This window comes from Drosophila teissieri, chromosome 3R (genome assembly GCF_016746235.2).
Source record: "Drosophila teissieri strain GT53w chromosome 3R, Prin_Dtei_1.1, whole genome shotgun sequence".
Taxonomy (NCBI): Eukaryota; Metazoa; Arthropoda; class Insecta; order Diptera; family Drosophilidae; genus Drosophila; species Drosophila teissieri.
The window spans coordinates 13,309,051-13,319,321 of NC_053032.1; the positions used below are offsets into that span (position 1 = coordinate 13,309,051).

At 42.8% G+C, this 10,271-nt stretch overlaps 1 protein-coding gene across 1 annotated transcript; it reads left to right on the top strand.

Annotated features, from left to right (window-relative positions):
* Nucleotides 1-107: 107 nt before the first annotated feature.
* Nucleotides 108-1,620, top strand: LOC122619721 (putative protein TPRXL). Its single transcript, XM_043796822.1, has one exon. The coding sequence runs from the start codon at nucleotides 108-110 to the stop codon at nucleotides 762-764; it is 657 nt and encodes a 218-aa protein (XP_043652757.1). The 3' UTR covers nucleotides 765-1,620.
* Nucleotides 1,621-10,271: the final 8,651 nt, after the last annotated feature.

The following is a 10,271-nucleotide window of genomic DNA, read 5'->3' on the forward strand; positions in this document are numbered from 1 at the left end:
TCAGTGGCGGTGGTGGAGGCGGTAGCGGTGGCGGTGGCGGTGTCGGTGGATGTGGCAGCCACAACGTTGTCGCTGCCAGTCATGACCAGCTCGCCAATGTTGCTGTCATGCAGCCAACATACGGCAGTGGCAGCGGCAGCAGCAGCAGCAGCATCAGCGGCTGCCACAACGGTAACAACAACAACGGCAGCGGCGGCGGCATTTGCAATCAGCAGATCAACAACTACGGCAACAACAGCGGCAGCAATCATATGAGTGCAGGCAGTTTCTTCGGCGGGGCCAACAGCAACATCCACGGCAGTGGCAATAGCAATACCGATTATATGACCACGCCAACCACCGCTTATGCGACACCAGCGACAGCAGCCACAGCCACGGTGAACACCACAACGATGCTGTCTAATTACTGCGATGCCGCCACCATGATGATGGCCGCTGCCGCAGTCAATGCAAATCAGTGCCTGCAGCAACATCACCAGCGCATGTTGCTCGCGGGCAACAGCAGCAGCAGCAGCAACAGCAGCAGCAACAACAGCAGCAGCAACTGCAACAGCAACAGCAATGGCGCAGCAGCAATGCCCTCCTCATCCTCGGCTGGCTCACTGTCATCTGCCTCATCGACGCCAACAGCAACAGCAACTGCAACTGCAATTGCAACAGCAACTGCAGCAGCAGCAGCAATAGCCCCGCAGCAACAACAGCAGCAATCGCCGCCAAATTTAATCGATATCAGCGAAGTTCCTCTCATTGTGGATGTCAAGTAGTGTAATTATTTATGCATCTAGAAATGGGGCTATAAAACAACCTTGTAGATACCACGCCCTCGCCCACGCCCCTTCCCCCAAAAACCATAAAACCCAAAAAAAATTTAAGAAAAATGTAAAAAAAAAACAGTTGAAGGAAGAGCGCCGCGTAGTTTAATTGACTAATTTTCCATTTGTAGCTTTTGTTGTAACTTTGTACATAACTCCCGGAAAAATGCAAGTTTTTCTCTAGGCCGCCCCAGCTGTGAGCCAAACTAATCTCAGCTGACATATCCCAGAGAACTTCAAAAGTTAAGCCCAAAAATAAGGAAGGCGCCAAAAAACGTCTTTGCATATAAATGTGTATAATATTTAAATGGCACTGAGTTCTACTTAATTTTAGACCACAAACATTTGAGAAAATCAATGAAAGAAAGAGAAGAGTCCCCCCAATACTTTCAAAAGACAAAACATAAAGATAGTTAAAATATTTATATATGTAATGTAGCATATACACGTATATACATATATGAATTATGAATACATAAACGAAACTCTACTCCCAGTGGTTTGCAGAAATATACCAAAAATTTTAAGCTATGTTTACTTGATGTGTGGCAATTTTTATGTGTGCTTTAGCAATTTTATTTTTACTTTAAGTAAAATTTAAAATTACATTCGATTCTCGGCTGGTTTTCCTCGCCGGATGCATCTCAAAGATGCATCTGTGTGGGAAGCCCGATTTGTTGGAATATGAATGCAAAATTTAGCGAATTTTTTATTTAGTAAACATTACGAGTAAAAACACAAAATGTTCAGTGCAAGTTTCAGTTCTTAAACGATTTTTTCGTAAGCTTAAGCATTATCTTATTTATGTGTATAGAGTATGAAAAGTTTTCTATATTTTGTAATAATAAAAATTTGCGTTTATAATGAATTGCCTATTGTGTTTTCATTTTCTGTTTGGTATCTTTCTACATGGGTAAGAACACTATTTCGACGCAACTGCAGCCAAATTGTACATAAGTAAAGTACTCAAATTAAATGCGTATTAAAAAGTAACACTTAGTAAGAATCAAACCAAGCGTATGTAAATACAAGTTAAGTATAAATAAACATTAAATCAATTTGATTGCTTACTAAATGCATCACGTAAACACGTGTAAATACAGTTTTAAGAGTGATTCCAATGTTTTTAATAAAGTAAACCTACTGATAACAAATAATGAATGCAGTTGTAATTAAAAAGCAAGTGTCGGCCAGAGTGTGAGTAATCGTGAGTGTTTGAATATGTGTCCTTATCACCGATTGTAGACCCATCACGTTAGACAGACATCAATATCAGCAGCACGCGAAATGATTATTGCGTTCAATGAAATGCATTTGCTTTCAGTTTTTTTCGGTACACTAAAAATTGAGAAATTGTATGTATATGTTAAATAAAATCCATTATATTTAAACAAAAATTCGGTGCTTTTACTGGAAACATTTGGAAGGGGGGGTTTACAAGCAACATACTTTGTTAGAAGAACAATAAAGTTATAAAAACATTATTAATTTCATTATAATAGTTTAAACTAACTAGTTTCAACTAAAAGACTCAAGCCGCTGAATATCCACTGAGATTCCGATTCGAAAACATTTACACACCCCGAAGTGATCTTTAACCCAGAAACACTCATCTGATGACCGCTGAACTAGGGAAACTTTCATAACTTTCCGGGACAACTTCCTCAAACCTCAAAGCGGGCATATGTATGTATATCTGGGCATTAAGCGGTACGTGATGCAACCAAAAACCATGTGTTGTGTTGCCGGAATAAATGCCCCAGTCATGCCGAAGCACCCACCTCGCAAAACCGGGCAGAAACCGCATTCGCGGAGGCAATTACCCGAACTGCTCTGAAATTGCCAATAATGAGACATGCAACTTGTGCGCTTAGCCTCTGTAATGGATTGCCGTGGATTGGTATCAATTGCGGGTCAATTCCTCCGGAGCTCGGGGCTGGGGAATTTCACGCGCCGACAAGATAATCGCCGGGATTCCCTAGTTTGCCCCGGGCAAAGCCCAATCTGCCCATCTCGAGGATCGTGCATTTGCAGACAGCTTGTAGCCAGCTCAACTTGGAGTCAAACCCAGCTAAGGCCAGGCTTAACCCAATGGCCAAATTGCCGCTGCCAAATGACAAATTAGATATCGAGAATAACAATTTGATCGACAGCCGATCGCCACTGCTCCCCAGCCGGACTACAAAGTTGGCAGGGAGAAAAATTACCAAACCCAAATTGGCCCCAAGATCCGAAATAAGGAAGGCACATTGCGGTTGGAGCGTAGCCAAAGGAGTTGATGAAGGTGTTGATTTGATTACTTTTATGTAAGCCCAGTCCCACCAGTCGGAGTTTCAGTTTCAGTTCCAGTCTCAGTCTCAGTACCAGTACCAGTACCAGTCGAAACACGATGGCGAAGTCATCGCAATTGCCATCGAATATATTTCACTTCACTTCAATCCACCCCCCCACAGCCCACGATTCGTGATCGGGGCAATTTCAGATGGATGGACTCGGACTCAGATTTTGGGCATCAATTGAAGCCGCCGTGCCGCACTAGGCTTCACTGTACGATCCTCCCTCCAGCGGCTCAACGGTCGGCATCTAAATGTGAAAAATGATTTGACTTTAATGGCCGCCACTGAGTGATCAGTGAGCAGACTGCGATCCGATCCGATCGGATGATCATCACCAACCGATCAACTGAGCATCTGATCATCCCCAACCTTGAAGGAGGTGTTAAGATTTTGTGACCAATTGGCCGAGAAGGTAACGGTTGCTGCCACTACTATTTCCCCATCCCAGTCCCCCACACTCGGCACTTATTTGCTCTTGAGTGGTGCTGATCGAATGAAGCCGGGTACTGAGCACTTGGCTCTAGGCACATGATTGATCCGCAGCAGTTGCATTTGCATTCGCACTCGGCTTGTTTCTCCTTTTGGCCTGGTCTTGTCTTGTCTTGTCTTGCGGTGGTGGAACGTGGGAATTTGGCTTGAAGAATCGCAATTTTCCGCGCGAGGAGGTGTGTCCGTGAACTATATTTCGTACCACAAAATTGTTGTCTTTAGGATGCCATAAATGAGCTATGCAAAATTATCCGGAAAATTTTGGAAAATGGCCATTAACTTTTTCGCATTATATGCTGCAAGAACTGAGAATAATTTAATATATTTAAACGGTGTTAAAGTGGCCTGTCGCAATCTTTTAATTTAGCTTGAATGTTACAGAATCCACACAGACAAACGTTACTTGGAGTCGAAAATCTAGGTAATCGTTTTCACATAAAATCTTTTTAATAACTTTTAATGACCATTTGAAGCGCGACTAGTTTTATGTCTGTCTGGCAAAAAGGTCAACTGTCACTGAATATTAGAGGGACCATAAAAGGTGCATTGGACTTGTAAGAAAATACTCTTTCAAATGCAAATAAAAGCGAATATGAGTAATTTGTTTGTACTTAATGGCTAGAAATTAACAGTTCCCTAAGAACTTGTTTATAATAAATAGCCAAGTTCCTTGAAGATTTAGTCGACTAGTTATCATTCGGTTTTACTCTACCATTCACATGCGTAGCACTTCCCATGAAAAGAAAGAATAATTATATAAGCCTCCTCCAGCCCGGAGAATGCATACAAGTATGTGGAGCCAGGTATCCATAGTCTATGGTCCTCGATCCGCTGCACACACAAAGCCGTCACAAAGACCCTAAGATATTAGCGGGCATTTTTCAATCCTTTGACGATGGTCAAAATAAAATATTATTTCGCGCGTTAATACGCAAAAATAAGCGGCCTGTTGGGTGGCACAAAATGCCAAGGCCCGGCGAGGCGGGTGGCAGATGCCCCTCCCCCGGAACTCCGCATCTCTGATTCTCTGAATCTCGGAATCTCTGTCCCCCAGTGGAGGATTGCTGTAAAACCGGACTTTGGGCCAGGAAGGTGTTGTTGGCTGAGAAATTATGATGGGAGACTGCGCCGAGTCTGGTCAATTGCAATGCGAATTTGTGACTCGTTACGAGTCGCGTGGCGGCGATCTTTGGGTTTGGGGTCAGGAAAGCGGGTTAAGAGGGGGAGGCAGTGCACCATGGGTGGTCCTTGGCCGCCGCTCGAGATGCAAAACACTTTTGACAATTTGTACTTGTACGGTCCGGCTGCCGTGCGTTATAAATTATCAAATAGAAATAGCTTTCGATTCTCCCTCGGCCATTTTTTGCTCGCGAGTGGCTGACAGTGAAGCTAAATTATTTGGCATGCGGTGTGAAATATGTGTAATTGGAAAACAAATTCCAATTGCCTAATTTATGACTTGTGCGAAATGGCCAGAAATTTATTATGTCCCTCAAGGAGCTGGGATGGGGTCGAACAATCGGGGTACCGAATGGCTGGATGGGGTTACGATTCATTTGTTACCTTTACTAATTAAATTATGACAAAAGGAGACTGCGAGAGGGTTGTTGTCCTGCCTCTTGTCTCCTGGCCCTCTGGCTACATGTCCAAAAATGTTCAACGTATTCAATTTCATTTTATGTAAATGCTCGTAAATGTGACAAAAAGACTGGGATCTGGCGAATGAGCACATACACACATTTCGTTGACAGATAGGCTGAAAGTTCCATTTCAAAACACGCAGCAAATTGAAAGGTTCGCTTTGGGGACTGGACGTTGCTAATGAAATTGGACACCAACATCGCCGGGCCAGATACAGATACGGCCCACAGATACAGATACACCAACCCAAAATTATGCAAATCACAGAGACTGCATATGCAAAATGTTTAACCCTTAATTGGCCCATAAGGCAAGCCGACTGTCTCGCACTCACCTATCGCTGACATCGATAGCAATCGTCATATCCCCTACTACAGATACTCCTGCAAGCAGACAGAACGACAAAAGTCGAGGTAACTTTTTCAATTACCCCGAAAAACCGATGCAACCGCGCTCTGTGGCCTCACCAATCTGAATCTGGATCTGAAGCCGAGTCCGAATACGAATCTGTATCTGTATCTGGATTCGGATTCGACTCGCCGCCCCCAGCCACTTTTGGGTTAGCTCTGTTTTGGCGTTGGCGTGAATTATCTGCGCAAACAGCCAGTGACAGGCGTTGAATTGCCACAGTTGCCTGTATCTGCGAGTGTGTGGAGTGTGTGGAGTGTGTGTGTGGTGTGTCCAGTGGCACTTTGTCGCATAATATGTTAATCAGCCACATGTCAGCCTTGCGGGTGGGTTTTTCACCAGCCAGCGATATGGGTGGCCTTTCTGGGGGATTGTGGCGACCCTTACTCCTGGCTTAATTAGAAGTTCAGTGAGGATGGGGTCAGTCACAAGATTTTCCTGCTCGTTTTTACATTGCAGGATACTTCATCATTAGAAAGCTTATCTCTAACCAGGGCAGGGATATTATTATTCCCTAAAAAGCTAGTTACTTAATATATAGGAGAGATGTATGAAATACTCTTTGTTTTTTATAATAATAATATAATAATTAACATAATAATATTTTCTATAATATTGTTAAAAATCCCTTTTTGAACATGGCAATGCTGCAAAGCCGCGGTCACAACAAATTTATCAAGAGAACAACTCCACAACGGACTCGCCAACCGAAAAGCCATATTTATGATCAATCTGTCGCTTCCATATACAGTTATTCTTGACCCGTTCCGGGCTGCTCCATTTAACACAGAGAGGAGCACAGGACTGAGGGTCCCTGTTTTGGCAATAAATTGGCATTTAAATTAATTCACCTTGAATTATGTTCTTTGTGCGATAAAAGGGAAACACTCGGCCAGTCGAGCATTCAGCCCCCCCACAGCGTAATTTTCAATCAAAATCGCACATCCGCGAAATTATCATGAACTCAGCGGAGTTGGTCTGCACTCCGGACCCGCAGCCATTCGAATACTCTGAATATCCGTGGATCGGGTGAGGAGATTATCAAATTGATTCCAATTAACACTTGCCACCGCTGCAGGGATTGCCAGCCAATGGACATTCGACATTGGACATTGGCCAACGGCCGCCGCCGGCAGTTGCATTCATTCCTCCTCGACTCTGTATGCAAACGTTATAAATATTTCACTCTTTGTCCACGGTTCACGGTTTACGGTTTACGGTTAGCAGGCACAACACTTGGAGACCTGAAGGGGACGGTCCCTTAAAATGGGACCCCAACTTTATGGCCCATACCGACCGACTCCTTTCTCCGCCCGAGTCGAAACACGCACATAACTTAAGCGCACTTTGTCGTAATTCGTAATTCGAATTGACAAACGTTTCTGGGCCCCATCGCCTTTATATGTAGATATGTATGTATAATATGTATATGCCTGGTGGCTAACTTTTGGCTCACTTCGTTTGGGCCCGTGTGAAATGATAAATATTCCATAATTTTGTCTGGCATTCAATTTCGATTTGTGTGACACATAAATTACGAATTAACGCTTTAAGCCCAAAGAGGCGAAGATCAAAACACGGAAGGAGAGCTGAAGGCTTTCTTTGAACAATTTGCTGGCTTGGCACACTTCCTAGAGATTACGAAATCGGAAAATCGCTGCCCAGAGGGATACGTAGTTTAATTTATAAATGGAACAAAAAAGAAGGTGTGCATTAATGGTACCAGTTTTAAATATACCACTTGTTGGAATATAAGTTTTAATAAAGTTACATTTATATTGGAACTGTATAATAATCACCCATATGATCGCCTATCCAAGTGACTCCATGCATCTGAAGATATATGACTGGTGATATCTGACAGTTTAAGTGCTATCTTAGCCATCTTAATTACCAGGTACATCTCTAAATCAATCCACAGAACCATTCTCATATCATCATAACCACCTTGTCCAATTTTTTCCACAACTAGTACACGCACAAGTCTCTCTCACGTTCTGAGCTGCCGACTGACAGGCGGTGCAGCTTAATTAAGTTGAAAATTTATGAAGTTCTTTATCAAGAGAAATTCATTAGCCAGCATCTAAAACCGAACACAAAGTATGGCTAGAGAAAAAACAAAATAATTTCCTTAGCAAAGGATTTCCTCTGAAGATGCGGCAAATACGCGGAATGGGAGTCAGCAGCTCAGACTTGGACAGAAAGTTCAAAAGGAGGAAAGGACCCTGCAATGAGGCATACGAAAAGCAGCGCACAAAGGATGATTAATAATCTCCAGGACGCGGAGTGCGACTCCCAAAAACACTCCACCACTAACCAGCACCCCACTAGCCGCGGAAAAATCCTGGCCGGGAGTGGGAAAAGACAAATGTCTTGGCTGCGTGGTCTCTTTCACAGTTAATTTAAGTTTCCACGCGAAACGGATGCAGGAGCTGGCTGGAAAAAGAATTTTGCTGATTTTGTCAACTGTTTGTGGCTGATAAAATTATTAGCTCTTCCTTTGTTTCAGCCCCTGTGTACAAACCGCAACTGGGTGGTATGGACACTTTTTTTTAGCTCGTGCCCAACATTTTTGTATTAAAATGCAAATTTTTTGTTAATTTTGTTGTTTTTTGCTTTAATCAGCGGGAAGCCACAGCCACTGTGGTTGCACTCGGCTGATGATGAATGTTGAACCACGGCGTATGTCAGGAATCCAGGAAGCCAGGAGTCAGGAATCAGGGTTCCCCAGATCCGGTGACTTTAGCACCCCCGAAGGCTGAAATTGTTTTTCCTAAATGCTCTTCTAATTTTCTCTGCGGCTGGTTCATAATTTTCTAATTTCGCGTACTAATAGAGCTTGTAGGGAGGTTGCTTTGTTCCGAAGAAAATAAAATGTATCATTAGGAAATAGCAAAGATGGCTCGCATCCATAAATAAATTAAATACAAGTAATGAAGCTAATCCGCAGCACAGTTTGTTTCGAGTTCAGGCCATTAGTTAAACTGCTTAGTTAAGTGCTTGTGAGCCAAATTTTGATGTGCTCTGCAATTCCGCGCTCCTATCTGAAAGTCATCTGAAGACACCGCATTCAGTTCACAGACGCGAGCGAGAGACATAAACAATTAAACTCATTTGACGATTAATTACGCGCCGCTTCCAAATCGCGTGTGCTGCCACCACAGCCTGCAGCAAAATGGAAAAAAAACATAGCTCGCGGCAAAATTGTTCTATCAAAACACTGGGGGCTATGGCTGTGGCAAAAACCCAGCGACAAGAACAACACCCACAGCCAAGTACAAATTCATTTGCTGCTAAAGACACAAGAGGAACTTGCATGTCGTGTCATAATCTTGATGAATGCATAATTGCATGCCGAGCTACCAAGCTACCAAGCCCTCCTCATTCCCTTCCCATCCATCCATCGGAGCAGCCCCATTCTGCCACGATCGAAATGGGTTTAAATGTCAACCAGCATAAGAAATAGGAACGGACCCGAAACGTAGGCCCATTTCCAAATATTTTCATGTTTTCCAATAACGAATAGAACGAGCATCGAATGTTTTTCTTCCACACTGAAAAGATAGCTTACATGGAAAAATATTAGAAACATTTTTTTTAAATAAGAGAATAATATAAAAATCACACTGCTAAATCAGATTTACTAAAAAGAAAATTCCTCTTATTTATTTACATGAATTATAGTAGCCCTATTACCGGATTAAGATTCTATAACTCCGAAAAAGCATGGAAAATAGATACTTTTTCTGAAGCCTTGAAAACATACTTTTGGAATTTGAACTTATTCTTTATTTTCTGAGTACATCCATGCAGCATGCAATGCATGAATTATGCGGCAATTAATTAATGAGGAATATCGAAAGCAACCCAATCCCCATACAACCACCAAAGGCGACCACCATCATCTTGACTCGACCCATTCATAGGCATCGAGCACTTCAGGGAGAGAGCCACATATTGGTGACCTAAATTATTCAATTCATTTTTATTTATTTTTAATTTTTTGATTTGTTGCAATAATTCCCCGCCCCTTGGCCGCGAGTAGCAGGGAGCAAAGGGGTCTGCTTGTTTGTGTAACTATTTATTCTAATTTGACCCGCTTATTGAGGGGCCCGCCCTTCTGCGCCCCACTCACCCCGTTGGCCATTAATTGATGCAGCCGCTTAAATGATGAATCACTTTTTCATTAAAATTTGACTTTGAGTGTGACCCTCATGTGACTGGCGTTGACTTTTATGTGGTTAATAGTTAGCTTTCCTATTGATGGATATTCCGCAATTGTCGCTTGTGGAAATCTAGCCACATGTCTCTTTGTTTGTCGTTTCTTTGTCTACATTTGCAAGTACAATGAACCAGAATCGGTGGCTTCTTCAAACATCAAACTCGTGCTGAACAAGCTGACCCATAAAGCACAGCATAAAACCGATAAAAGAAAAAGTGCACGGCACAAGAAAAAGAATGCTGAGAATCAGAAAGCGGTTGAGATAGCACACCTGCACCTGAGACCGAATCGTGAACGTGGGCGGCGATGTAAAGTGTATTTAAGCTGGGGTGAAGGCCATCAAATGGCAGTTGAACTCTTAGT